At 53.0% G+C, this 20235-nt stretch overlaps 1 protein-coding gene across 1 annotated transcript; it reads left to right on the forward strand.

Moving 5' to 3' along the window:
- Positions 1-690: 690 nt before the first annotated feature.
- Positions 691-19753, forward strand: SLC26A9 (solute carrier family 26 member 9; the record flags this gene model as incomplete). Its single annotated transcript, XM_082670144.1, has 20 exons — positions 691-815; positions 3508-3647; positions 3754-3864; positions 4503-4678; positions 6200-6364; positions 6843-6995; positions 7328-7410; positions 8167-8314; positions 8593-8706; positions 8903-8980; positions 9541-9636; positions 11841-11947; positions 13024-13093; positions 13215-13307; positions 13446-13559; positions 14202-14471; positions 15566-15620; positions 16808-16953; positions 18380-18451; positions 19706-19753. The coding sequence occupies 20 exons, from the start codon at positions 691-693 to the stop codon at positions 19751-19753; spliced, it is 2364 nt and encodes a 787-aa protein (XP_082526270.1).
- Positions 19754-20235: the final 482 nt, after the last annotated feature.

A 20235-nucleotide genomic window follows, 5' to 3' on the forward strand; every position in this document is an offset into this window, starting at 1 on the left:
GGAGGAAAGTTAGACACAGGAAGCCGTGGGAGAGCCAGCCGCCGCAGACCATCTTGATTTCCCCAAACACACCATTGTCCCCCTGGGGAAATCTGTTGGTGAAGTCCTAGGCGGTTCCTTTAAGAAGGGTCCTCTTGAGGTCACCTCAGCCATCCCCCACCCCCCCGCCCCCAGGCAGGCTGTTTTCTCTCTTTCTTCCAAGCTGACCGGCTGAATGGTATGAGACATTCTGCCAGGGAAACTGAGGTCTAGGGAGGCAGAGGGGCTTGTGGGGACACCAGGGGACGATGTGGGGAGGGTGGTAAGGGGGAGGGGGCAGAGGATCAACCTGCTGAATCCCAGCTGTGACTCCTGCCCTTGCACTCCTACCTCCTTTTTGCCTGGTGTTCAGCGGGGGTGACGGTGATGTAACAGGTGTGGAGTGCCAGCCACGTGCTGGGCGCCAAGCAAAACAGCCAGGGTGAGTGTATGCATCATCCGTGCCTGGGAGGCAAGGCCACCAAAAGAAGTGAGTCTGGTGGAAAGACTTGAAAGAGGGAAGGGAGGCACCTTGCTGGCTGGGGGCGGGGAAGACAGAATAAAAGTCTGCTGAGCTAGGATTAGAGAGAGAAGGCCCAGGCCGGCGCTGGGAAGGGATGCCCCTCGTTCTTCCCTACTCTGCTTCTCCCAAAGCTTGTAAATGCCCCAGACATGAGCCAGCCCAGGCCCCGCTACGTGGTAGACAGAGCTGCCTACTCCCTCACCCTCTTCGATGATGAGTTTGAGAAGAAGGATCGGACGTACCCACTGGGAGAAAAACTTCGCAATGCCTTCAGGTAATGTGGCCCAGAGCCCAGACTCCTCTCTCTTCTACTCCTCACCAAAATCTTCCTGTACCAGGCCATGACTCCGGTACCAGTGTCCCTAAGACAGGACGTGGGGAAGCCTCGGGGAGGTGAGATTCTGAACCCTGAATGTGAGATCCTATGCCTCAGCTCTACTGAGACCCCCAAGGAGGATGGGGAGTGGAAGCAAGGACCATCCACAGGCTCAGAAGGGCTGTAAACCATCCCCAACCCCCTGCGTGAGGTCTCGTCATATTCTCAGTCCACTCAAGTCTCTCCTGGGATCTTAAGGGAGCTGGAGAAGGGCACGCTACCATATGCGGGTGGGGAGCTGCAGAGCCTCTGCTGCTCCTGTCCCTTCTCCTGTCCTTTCCTTATCAAGAAAAATCTGAAGCCTCCCCCACCCCCATGCACTTTGTCCTCTTTCCCTCCTGGGTGCTCCTTCCTTCTCCTGGTCCAGACAATGCCCAAAGACAGCCGCTAAATTCCTGGGCTCTCCTAAAGGGTACCTACCAGGATGTGATCTCACCAGCCCCTGGGCTCTTTCCTCTCTCAGATCCCTGGCACTGTGCTGGCGGGTAGTGAGACCATGCCTATGAGGAGGGGGCTCCACAAGGGGATCTATACCCACACTCCAGGAGCCTGAGGCTACGAGCTTTATCTTCCCCCTTCCCAGACGTCTGGCAGACCTCCCTCAGGCTTCACCGGGGTCTGGTTTGCTCTTCCTCACTTCCCTGGGGAAACAGCTGATTCAGTTACCTGAATTGAGGTCACTAGCAATGGCTGAAGTAGAGATGCAGGTGGAACTGGTTCAGACTGGGGGAATCACCCAGCTGAGTCTTCACGAAAAGCCCCAGCCCAACCCTACCTCTCCTGGGAGGCTCCACCTCTGCCCGGTTACAGTCAAGACCTTGGGTGCCACAGCTGTGTCCCTCAGGCAGGCGGGCTCTGCAAGTCTTTGTGCCCAAAGAGTTTAAGTTTGGGTTGTTACTGTACTGGAGGGATGAGGGTACCTGCTGTTGTCCTAAAAGATTAGGATGATGGATAACATAAGGCGATGCAGGGAGCTAACAATTCCCATGTGGCTGGCAGGAGAGCCTTGAACAGTGCCTGGCACACAGAAGGTGCTCCAGTAAATATTTGTTGAATGAATGAATGAATGAATGTCTAGAAAACCAACCTCTCTCCGTCCACTTCCCGCCTGGCTTCCGGAACCTCTGTATGGGTGTTTGGCATCTGTTCCCAGTTCTTCTCTCAGGCTTCAGATTGCTTTGCTCAATATATGGCAGGCTTGCAAGTAAGGCTGGGCATGCACAAGCCCTCGAGTGGGTTGTTTTTCTTCCCCAGCCAGCTCTCCGTTCACGAGTCCGGTTTTCCCTGCCACAAACAAACATGAGAGAGTTCCTGCAGGCCTGATTCTCTCTTAGGACAAGCCTTTAGAGATACTTTAAGCTATCTACTACCAGTCCAACTCCCCATCCAGCATCCCAGGGATGGGAGAGGCACTACCCACCACAGAGGAGACCGGGGAGTCAGATGGTGATGGTGATGCGGTTCCGTGAAGCACTGGTTGGGACAGAAAATCTACCCAGACTTTACAGGGTACAAAGCATTGCCTGTGTTGATTTCAGTTTTGGGTGACATCCAGGGGACCCAGTGTCAGGGAAACTATTGTTGAGCAAGAGCAAAGAGCAGGAATTGGTGCTGGGCAGGAAAGGAGGCCTAATCAGAGAAGGCCAGTGAGTCACCCGATGGGCCCTGAGTATTTGAGTTCCCTCAGCTGGGAGAAGAAAAGCAAATGCCTGCCCGCCCCCCTTCTAGTCATCAATCCACCAGCTGTCACCCTTGAGATTGAAGGCCCTTGTTTTTACCACTCCTGAGTTTCTAATGAAAGGACCTCAAGGTGCTCAGCAAACAGGGGAGGGATCAACTCTCCCCACCCTGCGTTAACCAACAGTTTCCCCATTCTTCCCTCTCCTGATGAATGAACAGGGGAAAGAACTCCAGCACTCGAGTCATCACACACAAAGGATAGCAGGTCAGCAGAGGTGCACCCTGCAGGGACAGTGGAGCCTTCCTTTGGGGGGAAGTTCTAAGAAATATGGCAGCAGCCCCCACTCAGACTGAGTTTCAATTCAGGCCCATTCTTTCACTTATTCATTCATTCATTTCTTCAACAGATATTTACTAAGCACCCCAGTGTAATGCACGAAGTATTCAAAGCTGAGCAAGAGAGCCAGACTTCTCTCCATGTTGGGTTTACTGTGTAGTGGGAGAGATAGATGAAAAGCAAGAAATTACAGCACAAGGTACACACAATGCTGCAGGAGCCCAGAAGAGGGTGCCCGGGCCTGTGTTCAGTCAGACCAGAGCAAGGCCATCTGAGGTGGAGGCTGGACTTGACACCTCGGCAGGCTCAGCCACCGCAAAATCCATGCCTTTAGGCCGAGTCTCATAGACTTCCCAGGTGAGCAGTCAGCAATCAGACCTCCAGCTAGCGCCTAGGGCATGGTGACGGCTCTCAAGAGGAAGTCCTGCCACACAGTGTGGGTGCTCACTGAATTTTGCGTGAATGAGTGAACGAATGGGTGAATGACCAAGAACAGGATATTATAATCTATTCCCGACTCAGAGCATCCAAGCTGTGCAGTGCTGACCGGAAACCTGCCCTCTTCCCCTCCAGATGTTCCTCGGCCAAGATCAAAACCGCAGTGTTTGGGCTGTTCCCCGTGCTCTCTTGGCTCCCCAAGTACAAGATCAAAGATTACATCGTCCCTGACCTTCTGGGTGGCATCAGCGGTGGATCCATCCAGGTCCCACAAGGTAAGGGGATCCCCTCAGGCAAGCCTATTTCTCTCCCCACCCCACTCTCTGTGACCTCCATAACCCAACCATGCCCCTGGATGTTCACGGTCTCGGTCTTCTGCAGGCATGGCATTTGCTCTGCTGGCCAACCTTCCTGCTGTCAACGGCCTCTACTCCTCCTTCTTCCCCCTCCTGACCTACTTCTTCCTGGGGGGTATCCACCAGATGGTGCCAGGTAAGGCCTCTCCCCTCTCAGCAGGCAGCTGACCTGGACCACAAGGATGGGTGGTGGGTGGCGAAGGGGGCTGGGGTGATTTCCCATCTGCATTCTCCTCTAGCTGGTGCTGCTTGGTCCTGGAGGGACCATCACTGTGCGTGTCAGTCCCAGGTCTTCTGTGACCTTGGAGAAGCCACTTAGCTTCCATGAACTCAGTTAGCATGACCTGTTGGGTCTCCCTCCCTGGAAGGTGGGGAAGACTTGGTGGAATAAGATATGCCATGAAGTGCTGAACAGATGTGGGAAATTACCATCTAACTCCCAGACTGGTCCCAGCGGACCACTTCAGGGACACATGGAGTTCTCTGGTGCTAAGTGAGATGGAGAAAAACGGCCTGACCACAAGGCCTGTTTCTGGCGCAGGCTCTGCTTATATTTCCAAGCCCATTTCCTCATGTGTCCAATAAAACAACATTAACAGATGGGGTGAAGGCACATTGAAGAGTTGTAGATCATGGTTGGATGTGAACGGTTACTGTTATGCTGGAGAGGAGCCTTGGAGGCATGGGGGTTGGGAAGCGTTCCTGGGCCCCTTTCTGGTTTCCACGGGTGTGGTCCAAACCTCTGACTTTTGCTGGCTGGGTGGGGCACCACAGGTACATTTGCCGTTATCAGCATCCTGGTGGGTAACATCTGTCTGCAGCTGGCCCCAGAGTCGAAATTCCGGGTCTTCAACAATGCCACCAATGAGAGCCATGTGGACACAGTGGCCATGGAGGCCGAGAGGCTGCACGTGTCGGCAACGCTAGCCTGCCTGACTGCCGTCATCCAGGTGAGGGGGGCGGTCTCCATCTCTGCCGGGGCCCCACCTCAGGAAGGCACCAGCCCACCCTGCCCCTGCCTCAGAGTCCCAGTTTTGACATTAAAGCTGACTTAGGGCTCTACGTCCTCCCTCTTCCCCACTTCGAGGCTACAAAGAACCTTGAAAATTCAGAGCATCTCTCCTTCCCTGTCTCCAGCAGGTGCATAAGACCAGCATCTACACCTAATAAAACTGTCCTGAGCTAATGACTGTCTAAAGGACTTCTGGCCTCTCTCCACTACCCTTTCCAGTGCCCAGCTCTCTGCCAACACAGTCTTCCAGTTTCTCTAACATCACTTATCCCCCTCCTGGGAGCTTCTTCTGCTCCAAGCCACAGCATCACCTGCATGACATAAATTACATTTCCACCACATGCAAAGGACTCTGCTAGGTTTTATGAAGGCAAACGCAGCAGCACAGAATGTAAGAGCAGGAAGCAACCTTGGAGGTTTCATTCATTGATTCATTCAGTTAATGTTTTTTGGTTGTTTCACCGTGCCAGGAACTGGGCTAGGCTCTGGGGATCAAAGATAAGTAAGAAAGAGGCCCAGTTCTCAAGGAGCTCACAGCCCAGCAGAGGAAGTAGCCATATCAACAGATAGATGTATAGGCAGTGAGGTCAGCAACATAACGGGGCTATGTACCAATAGCTTCAGGAACGCCAAAGAGAAAGTCAGGGAAGGCCTCTCCTCAAAGAGAGGAGGTGACATCTGAGCTCAGTCTAAAAGGATGAGTAGAAGTTGACCAGTAACCAAATGAACAAGGCATGGAAGGGACAGTCCAGGCAGGGGGAATAACACCCCCAATGCACTGAGGCCTAAGAGAGTGTGAACTGACCAGGGAATGGCAAGACAAGGAGTTTGGTATGGCCAGAGGGAGGAGGCCTTTGGGGAATGGACCAGAGAAGAAGGTAGAAAGGTAGGCAGGGGCCAGACGATGAAGTCTGAAGTCCGTCCCCTAAGCAGTGGCTTTGGGTCTGACTGGCGGTCGGTTTGGACCACTCAGACTATGGAGAAGATGACGGACGGGAGGTAGATGAGAGTCAAGGCAGGGGACCTGTTGGGAGATTATGCAGAGGTCCAGGCAAGAGTGACAAGTGCCTAGACCAGGGTGGCAGCCAAGGAGATGAGGGGGTAGACTTGCAGAACATTTTGGCAGGAACAAAATGAACAGGGCTTGGTGATAGATTGGAGATGGGGGGTGAGGAATGATGGCTCCCAAGTTTGTGGTTGGCCAGCTGGTGGGCAGGGGTATCAATTACTGAGAGAGGAAACACTGGTGAGTACCAGGAGGAAACTGGAGCCAACGAGGTGAAGTGTCAGAGGCTAAAGGTCTGCTGGCAGGAGAGGGCGAGACAAGGTCATGATGGACTCATTTCCCTAGAGCTGCTGCTGTCAGGGCTGCACGGAACTCCAGCCCTGGGTTTGAGCCAGGCAGGTATGGGAGCTGCTGACCCACCTTGGTCTCTCCCCACCACCCCTCTCCTCTCAGATGGGCCTGGGCTTCGTGCAGTTCGGTTTTGTGGCCATCTACCTCTCTGAGTCCTTCATCCGGGGCTTCATGACAGCCGCTGGCCTGCAGATCCTGATCTCCGTGCTCAAGTACATCTTCGGACTGACCATCCCCTCCTACACAGGCCCAGGGTCCATCGTCTTTGTGAGTCTAGGAACGCACCCCTGTGAATAGAGAGGGGCTTGAGCAGACACATGAGCCGAGTTCACTGTCTTAAGAAGTTCAGAGAGGATTCCAAGAAGTTCCCGCTTTAGGAGGGAGTGTCAAACACGTGACCTTGAGGGCTTGCTGAGGTTCTCTGTGGTTAAACCCTGCAGAAAAGCAGAGGTACACTCTCCATCAGCTCCCCGTTCCAGTGCCTCAACCCCTCCCTGCCTGGGAAGTCCTTCCTTATGTCTAATCTCCATCCCTCCTCCTTTAGCTTGAACTCTTTCTAGAGAAAGAGGAAGGGAATCTGCATTCCCATCCCAGTATGAGCTCCAGACATGCCCTGTGGGAGAGGGTGGTGGAAAGTGGAATCCTGAGTAGGATCTGGATTCTGCTTTTGGTGAGAGCTGATGACATCCCTTCATTGGCTCAGATGCTGGGTGGGAGCCCATGAGCATGATGCTGTCTCCCACAGACCTTCATTGACATTTGCAAAAACCTCCCCCACACCAACATCGCCTCGCTCCTCTTCGCCCTCATCAGCAGCGTGTTCCTGGTGCTGGTGAAGGAGCTCAACGCCCGCTTCATGCACAAGATCCGCTTCCCCATCCCTACAGAAATGATCGTGGTAAGGACCTTGCCCAGGGGTGGAGGGCTGGGGCCCAGGCAAGAGAGGCTGTGAGAAAAGGAATCCGGCTCCAGTCAGAGCCAGGGGAGCCCCTCTACCCAACCGGCCCCCGGCCCACTCGCCCACTGTGAGCCAGTAGGACAGGAGTCAGGGGTGAATCTACTCCTTCCCCCTGTGTATGGCTCCCACTCTCCCTGATCCTCAGGTTGCCCCCTTCAAGGAGGCAGGGGAGTGGGATCTGGGGTCCCCAAAGAAAAGGGAAGGCTTGAGAGGGACCCCTGCCCTGGCCCCAACTTAGAGCCAATCCCAATTCTCCACTTTGGGGTTTGCAGGTAGTGGTGGCAACAGCTATCTCTGGGGGCTGCAAGATGCCCAAAAAGTATCACATGCAGATCGTGGGAGAGATCCAACGAGGGTGAGTCCAGGTGGCTGGGAAGCCTGACCCCACCCCCACTGCACCGCCCCCAGGTTCAGAGTCAGAGATGAAATGAACTCTATGAAAGTACATTATAAACTCTGTGACACTGACCAGCTATGAATTATTACTATTACTTACTATGGAGAAGAGCCGCACAATCCTGGCTGTTTCCTGACGGTGAGTCATGAAACACTCCGCGCGAAAGTCTCAGTTGATGGAGGCTGTTAAAGCAAAGCCGCTCTGGTCAGCCCCTCTCTGGTTCTTTGCCTTGCTCTAATACATTGGCTCTTTTACCCACGTGGAAAGGAAGCCGTTAGGACTAACAAAATTCACTGAGCGTCTACTCTGTGCCAGGCACCACACTGGGCCCTGGGAGGGGAGGGGAGGTGCTTATGCTGCAGAGTTGGAGCAGGCCATGGAGAAAAGGCCCACAGCACTGGGGGCTGCGGATATGCGGACGAGTGCGCGTAAGGAGTCCAGAATCTGGATGTGAACAAGTAAGGCCCTACCGCTTACTAGCTCTGTGACCTCAGGCAGGTTATGTTCTCTAAGCCTCGGAGTTTTGCTTTGTCAAGGGGAGTGACGGTAGCGGCCCTGCAGTGTGGTACTGAGGATTCAAACCGGAAGGGCTAATTCATGTAAAGGCCCTGGCACAGAGTGGGGCCCAGCCGGTCCCTGTGGGTTGGTGAAGGTCGCGGTGCCCTCCCTCTCCTCACACCCTTGGGCCCTGCCTCCTTTCTGGCTCCTTGGCAGGTTCCCCACTCCCGTGTTGCCTGTGGTTTCACAGTGGAAGGACATGATTGGCACAGCCTTCTCCCTGGCCATCGTGGGCTATGTCATCAACTTGGCTGTGGGCCGGACTCTGGCCAGCAAGCACGGCTATGACGTGGATTCTAACCAGGTAGGTCCGGCCACCCCCCAGCAGGGCTGAGCAGGACGGGCCAGGGCCCACAGAGGCCTGGCAAGAGATGTTCTGGGGCTCTGGGCTTAGGTGAGGAAGGCTGCCTGCTAGTGCGGAGAGGGGGACTCTAACACCAAGAGGCTGCCTTCTACTTGATTGGGAGAACGTGGCTTTAAAGCAGTAGGGTCACTCTGAAGTTCAAGATCCAGCTTGCAAGGCCAACTGTGTTTGGTCTGTACCCTGCACCCCAGCCCCAGCTTCCAATCCTGTGCCCACAGGAGATGATCGCCCTGGGCTGCAGCAACTTCTTCGGCTCCTTCTTTAAAATCCATGTCATTTGCTGTGCTCTCTCTGTCACTCTGGCTGTGGATGGAGCTGGAGGAAAATCCCAGGTGAGCGCTGCACCAGGAGAGTGTGGGAGGGGTGGGGGAGTAGCAGAACAATTGCCCCGGAGAAGCCAGGCCACCTGCTTCTCCAACCTTCCTCTCCCCTCCTTAGCCTCCAGTCCACCAAAGGCATCTATTGGAAACAAAACAAGAGCGAGAATTTCACATCTATGCCCTGTTTCCAAACCCTTTCTCTGAATAGATGTCAAGCCTGTGCGTCTCCCTGGTGGTGATGATCACGATGCTGGCCCTGGGGTCCTATCTCTACCCTCTCCCCAAGGTAAGAGCACAGCACAAGAGCAGAGGCAGTGAGAGACTCCAGTAAGAGCAGGCCCTGAGGGCTGTGTGGTGCTTTACAGATTACCAAGTGCCATCGTTGTCACACGTTGTCCTAGTCACAACCTGTGAAGTAGTAATGCAGGTTTTACTCTCCCCATTGTACAGGTGAGGGAAACTGAGGCTGAGAGGGTCTAGGTGATCTGCTTGTGGTGACAAGGCTCACAAGTGCAGGGCTGGTCACAAACTCCAGCCTTCTGACCTCAGAGTCCACACCCAAGTCAGTGTTTACAAGTCGGTGTGGGCGCCTGGCTAGGAGGGCTCTAGGCACGGGCCGTGTGGGGATGAGGGAAAAGAGGACGGGCAAAGATGGGGCCAGGGGCCCTATGACTCTAGCACCTGCACTCCAACCCTAAGATTGAATGCAGAGATTTGGGGTCTCTGTCAGCAGAGATGTTCTAGAACTGCAACTCTGTCCTGCCAGGTTTCAGGGTCAGGTGTTTGCAGGAAAGGCAGGAAAAGGGGACACCCCAGGTGACAAGGAACAATGTTCTACTTCCCCAGGCTGTGCTAGGAGCCCTGATTGCTGTCAACCTCAAGAACTCCCTCAAGCAACTCGCCGACCCCTACTACCTGTGGAGGAAGAGCAAGCTGGACTGTGTAGGTATTGGGCGGCCTCTGGGTACCCGTTGTGCCCTTGCCGCCTCCTCCAACCCCACAGCCCTGTCATTTCTTCTGTCAGTGATCCCTCTGGTCGGCTGCTCGCTGATTAGCATAACCGAGTGCTGACAGCTCAGGTTTTGTTTGTTTGTTTGTTTGTTTTGTTTGTTTTTTTTGTGGTATGCGGGCCTCTCACTGTTGTGGCCTCTCCCGTTGTGGAGCACAGGCTCCGGACGCACAGGCCCAACGGCCATGGCTCACGGGCACAGCCGCTCCACGGCATGTGGGATCCCCCCGGACCGGGGCACGAACCCGTGTCCCCTGCATCGGCAGGCGAACTCCCAACCACTGTGCCACCAGGGAAGCCCCAGACAGCTCAGGTTTTGGAGTGAGACATCTTATGTTCAAATCCTAACTCAGCTGTTCACTGGCTTTATGACCAATGGCAAGTCCCTTAACCTCTCCGAGTCCTGGCTTTCTCATCTGTGAAATGGGTATCTTATACTCTCTACCCCCCACCTCAGGATGCTTATGAAATGAGATAATACAAGTAAGGAGCACATTGTCGAATTGTATCTTGTGTTCAATAAAATTTAGCTATTATTATTTTTATGATTTATAGTTCCAAAGAAAGCTAAATGAAATCATTTTAAAAAACAAAAAAAACCTAGAACATAAAGCCAGCAGACCAGGATCTTAAGGAAATTACCAGACTTCTCTGGAGTTCTGTTTCCTCATCTGTAATGCGGGTGATGGTCATGGCTGCGTCACACACTGGCTCTGAGGATTAAATGAGATCATAATGGGAAAGCCCCATGTAACCATAAAACAATCAGCAAACATGAATTATTGTTTTGATTAGTCACATTCCCAACGCATCTTCCACTGGGCAGTTGAAATGAGGCTACCATATACTGACGACACTGCCTCATCCCCACTTGAGCCCCACCATAAGATGTGAGAAAGGATTTACTAACCTCCTTTCAAGATGCTGAAACCAAGCCTCAGAGAGGTTTAGTAACACATCAAAGGCCACAGAAGTAGTAAGTGCTAGAGTCAGGACTGGAACCCCAAATCTTAGACTCCAAACCTCTGGACTGGACTGTCTCCTAGGGGAGAAGGTACACTTGCACAGTATGAGAAGGAAATCCTTAAAGCCAGAGAAGTGAGTGGTCCATCTGGGGTCCCCCAGGGAGTGAGGGATGAGGATAGGGAGAAAAATGGCGTCCCAGTTCCCACCCCGAGAGATCTGCTTTTATCACATCCCAACAATCCCCCCCACTATGACAATAGTTCCTGATATTTACATAGTGCTTTGGGTTCCCATCTGATCTTCACAATTCTGTACAAGAGTGTGGGCAGATTTATTTCCTTCAGAGGAAAATGGGGGACTCTAAAACACCACAGGAGGCAACTGTCAAAACTGCATCCAGGACTTTCCTGGTGGCGCACTGGTTGAGAGCCCGCCTGCCGATGCAGGGGACATGGGTTCGTGCCCCGGTACGGGAAGATCCCACATGCCACAGAGCGGCTGGGCCCATGAGCCATTGCCGCTGAGCCTGAGCGTCCGGAGCCTGTGCTCTGCAACGGGAGAGGCCGCAACAGGGAGAGGCCCGCGTACTGCAAAAAGAAAAAACTGCATCCAATCCTGTCCCCAAACGCACACAACCAGGCCCCAGGCTATCAGATCAGGAAATGTAGCTGAGCACATGTCCGGCACACAGCTTACTATCAGATGGAGGAATGGAACTCAGGTTTACTGAGCACTCACTGGGCGCCCATCACTAAGGCTAGGACCTTATCTTCCTTAACTCTTTAATCCTTTCATGAAGCTGGTATTATTATTCCCCCTTTGTGAATTAGGCAACTAAGGATCACACAGCTAGTAAGGAGGAGAATGAAATTTGGAACCCAGGCATATCTGACCCAAGACTCATACTCTTCTCACTGAGCCATCCTGACTCCCTGTGTATGCTGGGGTTGTCTATTTACAAGCAGACAAGATCAGGGAGCCACACTCAATCTAAGGGAGATGGGCAAGTGTAACCGAAGCTCAGTTACATAAAACAGTGCAAAAATGGCATGAAAAGGGAAGGGTGGGTCTGAAGTTGTGCTAGCAGAGAATGACCTAGGCTGGTCCAGGAAGACTTCCCCAAAGGGGCAGTTTTCTCCCCAGGCCCGCTTTGACGTCTCTCTCTTCACAGTGCGTCTGGGTGGTGAGCTTCCTCTCTGCCTTCTTCCTGAGCCTGCCGTATGGTGTGGCAGTGGGTGTCGGCTTCTCCACCCTGGTTGTGATCTTCCAGACCCAATTGTAAGTAACAGCCCCTCACCCCAAGGCACAGCAGTGGGGCCCCTGGGCCAGTCTGCCAAGAGCTCCCACGTGAGGCCTGGCCCAGCCCACTGCATACTGTCACCTTCTGGACCTGGCACTGGAGGGGCTGCCAGGCCCAAGGAGAGCCTGGCCCAGCCAGGACTTTCGGCACAGGCTGGGCTACCTGACTTCCCACATCCTGAAAACCCAGGGGAAGCCATCACAGTCTTGGAGGGCTGGGGGACCAGAGAAAGTGGGAGTCAAGCAAGTGGGTGAGACTCAGTGTCCTTTCAAGGGTGCTACTAGACCCCAGACCAAATGGAACCCCACCCCAAGGGAACAGCAAGTCAGAGGACAGCTACGTCCTTGCTATAAAAACATTAAGTGGGCTTCTCTGGTGGTGCAGTGGTTAAGAATCCGCCTGCCAACGCAGGGGACACAGGTTCGAGCCCTGGTGCAGGAAGATCCCACAGCTGCGCTCTAGAGCTCTCGAGCCGCAACTACTGAAGCCCGCGCACCTAGAGCCCATGCTCCGCAACAAGAGAAGTCACCTTAATGAGAGGCCTGCGCACCGCAATGGAGAGTAGCCCCCGCTGGCCGCAAATAAAAAGAAAGCCTGCCCGCAGCAACAAAGACCCCACGCAGCCATAAATTAATTAATTAATTAATTGATTTTTTTAAAAAAATTAAGTGAAACAGACCAGGGGGTCCAGGTCAGGGCAGGAAGGATGCTGAATATCCGGGAAACCCTGTCTTCTCTTCCTGAGAACTCAGAACCAGGAAGTGGTGACTTTAGGACCCCGTAAGCATGTCACCTTGTTTACTCCCCACCCTTTCTCCCCCCTGAGCCCCAGCCTGGGAGCTACGTCAAGGAGCTACCTGTCAACCCTCTAATTATAGCCCAGACACAGGCCATCAGGCATATGTCTCCAGTGCAGAAAGACAAACACAAAAACCCCAGGGTGAGGAAGGGACCCTCTCCTGGCCTGCCTCTGCCCAGCCCCCAGCCCCAGTGTCCCTCCAGGCCCATCCGCTAATAGCATTCTCTTATGTTTTTCTTTTCCTTCTTCATCCAGTCGAAATGGCTATACTTTGGCCCAAGTCATGGACACTGACATTTATGTGAATCCCAAGACCTATAATAGGGTGGGTAATCCAAGATTGTGACCTCCCTCTTTTGCCCTACCCCCACCCCAAATAAAAGGGTTTAAAAAAAAAAAGCCAATAAAGATATTGCTGCTAACTGAACCGAGTCTTCCTGCCACAGGCCCAGGAAATCCAAGGGATAAAGATCATCACTTACTGCTCCCCTCTCTACTTTGCCAACTCGGAAATCTTCAGGCAAAAGGTCACTGCCAAGGTAAGGCTCGGTCCTCTGGTGACCAGAGGGGCTGGACAGAGCGTGCCTGGAAGATGCAAGAAAAGGAGCTGGGAGCTGAGAGCAGGCCACTTCCAAAGAGGGTGGAGGTTAAGACTGCTCTCTGCTCTCTCCCTACAGACAGGTGTGGACCCCCAGAAAGTATTGCTGGCCAAGCAAAAATACCTCAAGAGGCAGGAGAAGAGGAGAAGGCTGCCCATACAACAGAGGAAGTCCCTATTTATGAAAAACAAGGTGAACTGAGGCTAGAAACAGCCCATGCCCTCTCCCCTGCCGTCTCTGATCTTGTTACCTGGTACCCCACCTCCCAGTATCTTTGAAGTCAAAGATATCAAGTCTCTGTGGCCACTGCCTGGTGGGTATTGCCTGGTGGATATCTTCTCCTTCGATGAGGAGCTGTCAGCTCTTAGGGTAACCACTGAACTCCCACGGCCCGTCCTCATTTTCTGGCTAAGATAGGATACGCCCGTGGACTTACAAGCAATCCCATACGGGGAGCAGCAGTGAATTTCCTGGGGTACCCATCCAACCTAGATCTAGCAAGGTGGATGTAGGTGTGGGAGTTCTGCGGAGAAGGCAGACATGGATAAATGCGAAAAAGGAGCTCAATTGTTTCCGAAGGGCCTTTCTCTCAGAGCAGAGTGGGCTGAGGCTTCGGTGCCTCTCTTGGAAGGGTTGTGGGAGACCAAACGTGCAGGCCCCACCTAAGGAAGGGGCTATGGGAGATGCCGGTCCTATGGGCTTTTGGGGGCTTATATTCACCACCACCAGGTTCAGTTACCTCCACCTTCACGCCCCTTGCCCCAGCTTCAGCCACAGCAAAGTCTGACTGAGTGTGATGACCCCTGACTCTGCCCTCCTACTCCCGCCCTCCAGACTGTCTCCCTGCAGGAGCTTCAGCAGGACTTTGAGAATGGCTCCCCAACGGACCCCAACAACAACCAGACGCCTGCTAATGGCGCCAGCGTGTCCTACATCACCTTCAGCCCTGACAGCTCCACAGCTGCCAGTTGTGAGCCCCCGGCCTCTGCTGAGCCCAGTGACATCCTGGCCAGCGTCCCACCCTTTGTCACCTTCCACACCCTCATCTTCGACATGAGTGGGGTCAGCTTTGTGGATCTGATGGGCATCAAAGCCCTGGCCAAGGTGAGGCCCTCGGGTGGAGGGAGTGCCAGCCCACCCCCCAACCCTAACCGTCACCCCTGCCCCCCTACACTCCCTTTCCTTGGAGCCCTCATTTGAACCAGCTGAGCGAGACAGCTCACCAAGGAACCTAACAGCTCCTAAGGTCCCTCCCTGTTCCCCAGATGCTACCAGGACAGAATGCTCTCTGCAGAGCAGGCCCAGACAGCACGAGGCAATGCCTGCCTGGGGAGGGATACCAAAGCCAGGCCGCTGGTCCACCCTGTCCTAGCACCCCTCTGTAACAGAGTCCACCCCAAGTTCCCTCTCAGGCTGCCAGGAACCCACCCCAGGGTCCTCTGAGGAGAGTTCAGCTTGGCCCTGGTTTGTGGTCTGCCCTTCCTTCCCACACTCACCCAGACACTCTAGCGTCAGCCGGTTCTGGCCAACAGAGGAAAGAAGACATTATATCAGTGCCTCACATCCTTAGACCAGACACACAGCTCACAGGATACCTTGAATAAATGTATCCACGTGATAACTTTTCAGCCGCCACTTCCAATGACAAGGAGTCAGTAAACCTCAGAGGCTGGCCCAGAGAGAAGCAGCCCAGAGAAACCGAGGGGTACAGAGGGCACATAGGCTGATGGCATCACCAGCCAGGTGCACAGAAGGCTCCATCCCCAGCCCTGGGCTCAACCTGCTTCCCTAGCCTGGACCTGGCATGAAGCCGGGCAAAGCAGTAGCCTCTCTGGGCCTCGGTCCTCCCCTGCAGTTTCTGCCTGAAGCCACGATGTCAGGAAAGAGGTGGAGTCCAGGACTCTAAGCAACTGAAAGAAAAGATCTGGCCCCATAAGAAGGGGTCATGGGGACTTTAAGTGGCTGCCTCATTGGCAAAGCCCCACGTCCACCCCGCTGTCCAGAGGAGCAGTCAGCCAGCACTCCAGGGAGAAGTGCTGTGCTTTGCTGCTATTTTTATCTTTGGCTGCCAGGGCTCTCGGGGCTACTTATTTGTTTGGCTCCCCCTCTGATGTGCGTTTTGTGAATCGGTTTTCAGGCCCACTCAGAACATTCCTTTCCTTTTGTCTCCCTACCCAACACCCTCCCGACTCCTCTAGCTGAGCTCCACCTACGGGAGGATCGGTGTGAAGGTCTTCTTGGTGAACATTCATGGTAAGAGAAGGAGGACGTGTAGGCGACTGGAAGGCTGGCAAGGGGCTGAGGTGGGAATAGGTGGGTGGGATGCTGAATAGTGAGTGGGTAGAAATGAGAACAGCCAAATGTTCCCCTAAACTACTGGCTGCTCATAAGCGTTTCGGGCACAAGTTAGAAGAGACTACAGCCGGGTTAGAGAACATCCTAGGGGTCTCAATTAGAGAGTGGGGGGATCATGGAGTTAAGAAATGACAAGTAGGATTCTAATTTGCCCACCACTAATTTGCCATGTATCTTTGGCCAAGTCACTTCATCTGTCTAGGGATCGATTGCCACCTACATAAAATGAGGCCGACTAGATAAATTTGGGAATCTTCTCCAAATCCAAAAGTCTATGAATAAGCACAAAGCATAGATACACCATAACCATCCAGGGAAGACACAGATAACACAGTGTTATACGCACACAGTCTCCAGGGCCCACACACACAGCCCCAAACCGTGTCCACATCGCAGTGGACTTTCACCTCATCGGCATGTGTGCAGAGTGCAGGGACACGGACACACAGCAAGAGTGCACAGACACACGGGAGAAAGGGAAGGGGCACATACTGGCACACCCCGTTTCCCGCGGAGGGTCAGCAACTTCCAGCAGGCCTAGCCAGCTTCGGCGCTGGCCTGAGCACAGCCCAGGCTCTGTGCAGGCTCCGTTCAGGAAGAGAGTCTGCACTGGCAAGTGACCTGCTCTGTGTGTGCTCCAGAGTTAGAATCAGAAGCTCCCGCCGACCCTCACTAGACACTCCTCAGGAAATCATGTCCAGGATTGGGTAGGAATAAGGGCTCTTCCACACACTGGACATTGTAGGAAAGGTCTGGATAAACAGCAGGAAGGACGAACCCTCAAGGGACAGAATGGGCAAACGTTTTAGCCTTTCCCACTCGAATCACCACGAAGTACCAACTCCCTGAATCAAACTGCTTCCTTCTGCCCTGGGGTGAAGGTTCAGCATCTTCAAGCTCATGTTGCCCTCTGCTGTCCAGAAATGATACTGCAAAGCCAACGAGAAGGCTCTAGGATATAGCAAGAGCACAGCCCTCAGGCCTCTCTCTCCATCTCCCTCAGGCCCTCTCACCATTTTCCCCCAACCCCAGGTCCTGTCCACGGTGGTGTTAACCTTTTGAAGGTGATCTTTCCCTCCTTCCAGCCCAGGTGTACAATGACATTAACCATGGTGGCATCTTCGAAGATGGGTGTCTAGAGCGCAACCACGTCTTTCCCAGCATACACGACGCAGTCCTGTTTGCCCAGGCAAAGGCCAGGGAAGTGGCCCCAGCACGTACCTTCCAAGGGGTAAGGTCCCTGCACCTGAGGAATCCTAGGCCATGGGTCACTGAATTAGCGGGACGGTTTGGGTTCCAACACCAATTCTGTCAATTAACGGTTCTGAATCTCAGTTTTCTTATCTGTGGAATGGGTACTCTAAGGTAACATTATCCACCACGGGATTTTTCTTTTGTTTTGGTTTTAAGATTAACTGATACTTGTATCTTTTACGTCACTTGAAAGAGCTTTGTATATTACAAAATCCTTATTAATATCAATTTCCAGATCACACAAACACCCAAAGCACAGCGGGTTATGCCTGGCATTCTGGCATTGCTCATCCCTGCTATTCCTTCACTCTTTCTACAAGAGGCTTTGGGAAAGGGAGGGGAGTAAGCCTGCCTGTTTTAATTTAGCAGAGCTTGGAGATTTCAGGCTGGTGATGGATGAAGAGTGTGGATCAGAGTTTTGTCTCAGCTTCTTGACATTTAATTTACTAGCTCAGTAAGTGGTATGCAAATGAGCTACAAATAACACTGTCTACAAATAACACTTCAGAAAGCTGGGAGGCAGAAAAAGCCCATTCCACTGGGGTCCCTGCCCAGGCATCCCCAGCCGACGCCACCTCCCAGGCTCCCCTGCCAGCTCAGCTTCTACCCTTGGCCTCCCAAGACTCTGTGCCCCAGTCCATGAAACAAACCTCTTCTGCCCTCTGTGGGTCATAAGAAAGGCTTTTCTGGCCCTAGAGCAACCATTTGCTGTTTGCTTTAAGAGACTGATGAAGGTGAAGCCATCTGTTCTAAGCGCTGAAAGCCTGCCCAGGGAAACACGGGGCCTGGCGCCTGCCTACCACACAGAGGGAAACTGTGAGAGCAGCGGCCTTTCTAGCCTCATGCACCCTGTCACCAGAGCAAAGAGAGGGCGATTCCAGAAGAATCCTCATCATCCGTTATTGCACAATGTCCACTATTTACAGTTTATATATTCTTAAAAATGTATATTATATGTATTGTATATTTAACTATTACAGAACATATTCATATCTATAAATGATACACACACACCCCCTTTTCAACAGCATGGTGAGGGAGAGAGCCAGCAAAGTGAGTCTGATTATCCTACTTTTACAGATGAGGAAACAGATTCCCAGAGAAGGGAAATGGATTCACAGGTCAGGCAGCTAGCCAGTGATCCTTGTAAGCTAGGTAAACCTTCCCTGCCTCTGAAACGCCCACCAAGGAAGCCCACCCTGATGTACACCTGTCTGCTGTGAGGAGGAAAACCACAGCTGTGCTGTATTTTGAGAGGCAAATGAGGGAGGTGAGGGAAAAGTCAAGAGGGCAGGTTATGCATCAGAGCACATGGTGCCCCTCACCCACCCCGGAGCCTGCCATTTGTGCCAGACCGTCACTCAGTTACTGCAGCTCATTTTGCACTTGTTTCCCCCATCCAGGCTCCAGTGGACCCCGAGCTCTCTTCGTATGATTCGGAGGAGGACAGTCCCAGCTGCTGGGACTTAGAGCAGGTAAGCTGAAGGCTGGGGGTCAGGAGGAAAAGGAAGGAGACCTTCTCAAACCCAAAGTGTTGGCTGGGCTCTCCCATCTCCAAGCCAGAGCAGTCACCTTGAAGGCAACAATGTATCTTTCTCATCTTTCTTTTAATAGCAGATCTTAATTCTTCTCACTCACTGAAATGCATCATGGGGGAAGGGAGAGTCACTGGACCAAGTCCTGGATAACTAATATCTATTCTTAACTCTCCAACACACCTGCTACTTGACCTTCGGCAAGCCACATAACACCACCAGGCCCCAGTGTTTATCATTGTGAAATAAGGGGAATATGGGGAATACCTTGTCCCATCTACCTAACAAGATTAGTGGGGGTTGCTTTTGTTCTCTGTTAATTCAACTGGTATTTATGGAGTGCATACGACTTGCCTGACACTATCCCAGGGTGGGCACACAGCAGTGAACAAAACAAAGACCCCTGCCCTTGGAAAACTTACATTCTGATAGGATCAGATGAATTCTAGGGATACATGAGGGATACAAATATTACTGCACGTGGATGGGCTTTAAGAGCTAAGAGCTATGCAGGTGTGAAGTCTTACTTCACGTAAAGCCCTATGGTCCTGACATGAAAAGTAGCCCCACCCCAGTGCCCTGAATTAAAAGAAACCAGATCACTAGGTTTAGAGGAATTTGGCTCTGGGTCTATTAGAAGTAACATCTCACTTTGTGCCTCTTCCCATTCTTTTGGGGTATGAGTTCCATGGTCCTCTAAACATGTCTCTGGGGGTGCTGAGGGCATGCGGGAGGCATTAGGAAAGAGAGCCGGGGCCACAAAGATTTGGCGGATGGATTTCTGGGTCCCTGTGGAATCTCCAGCACATTCCAAAAGCCTGGGTAGGACCAAAATAGCTTATCAGAGCAAGAAAGGACTTCAGAGCTTGTCTGATCTCAACCCTCATTTTACCTAATAAAGAAAGTGGAACGATAAAGGAGGGCAGGACCTGTGAAAGTCACACAGCACACCAGAGGTGATTCAAAGTTAGATTTCAAGCATCTTCTCTTGTCAGCTCTGTACCAGTTCACCTCTTAGGCTGACCCTGCCTCTCCCCGGTTCACATACGCACGTGCACACACTCGCACACACTTCCTCAAAATGCCTCTTTCTGGCCGGGGGTTCATAGGGTCACCTGGCGATTGCCACCACTCTGAACCCAACAGGTCTGATGCTGTCTCTCCCCCTCCCACTTCCTTCCTGTGGCCCTGCAGGAGATGTTCGGCAGCATGTTTCACACAGAGACCCTGACCGCCCTGTGAGGGCCCAGCCAGTTCCCATGCTGCCTGCAGAGCACCTGGTACCTGGGACTCCCATGAAGGATGAGCCTGGGATCATGGAGAGTGGCGGGTAGAGGAGAACACCTCCACCAGGACTCCAGTACCTCTCCACCCTCCTCCTCCTCTCTCATTCCCCTCCCAGCATCTCTAGAGCAAGTCAATCTCAATGGCAGGGAGAGACACCTCTTCATCCTTCTGCTGACCCTCAGGGCCCCAGCCAGCAACAAGCAAGCCTCCTTCTCACTCCACCGCTCCCACCCACGCCCTGCCTGTGGCAGCTGACAGGACCCCCGACTGCTGGACTTTAAGACTGAGCGAGGAACAGAGAGGAAGCCGTGTGCTGACGTAGAGTGCAAGCTTCGAAAGTGTCCTGGCGCCAGCATGGCTTGGTGTCAGATGGTGTCAAGCTGTCACAGGACACAGAGACGAACTTGCTTAGGACTGTGTGGTTGCCCTCCCCAGCT

This window comes from Grampus griseus (genome assembly GCF_964374135.1).
Source record: "Grampus griseus genome assembly, chromosome: 1".
NCBI lineage: Eukaryota > Metazoa > Chordata > Mammalia > Artiodactyla > Delphinidae > Grampus > Grampus griseus.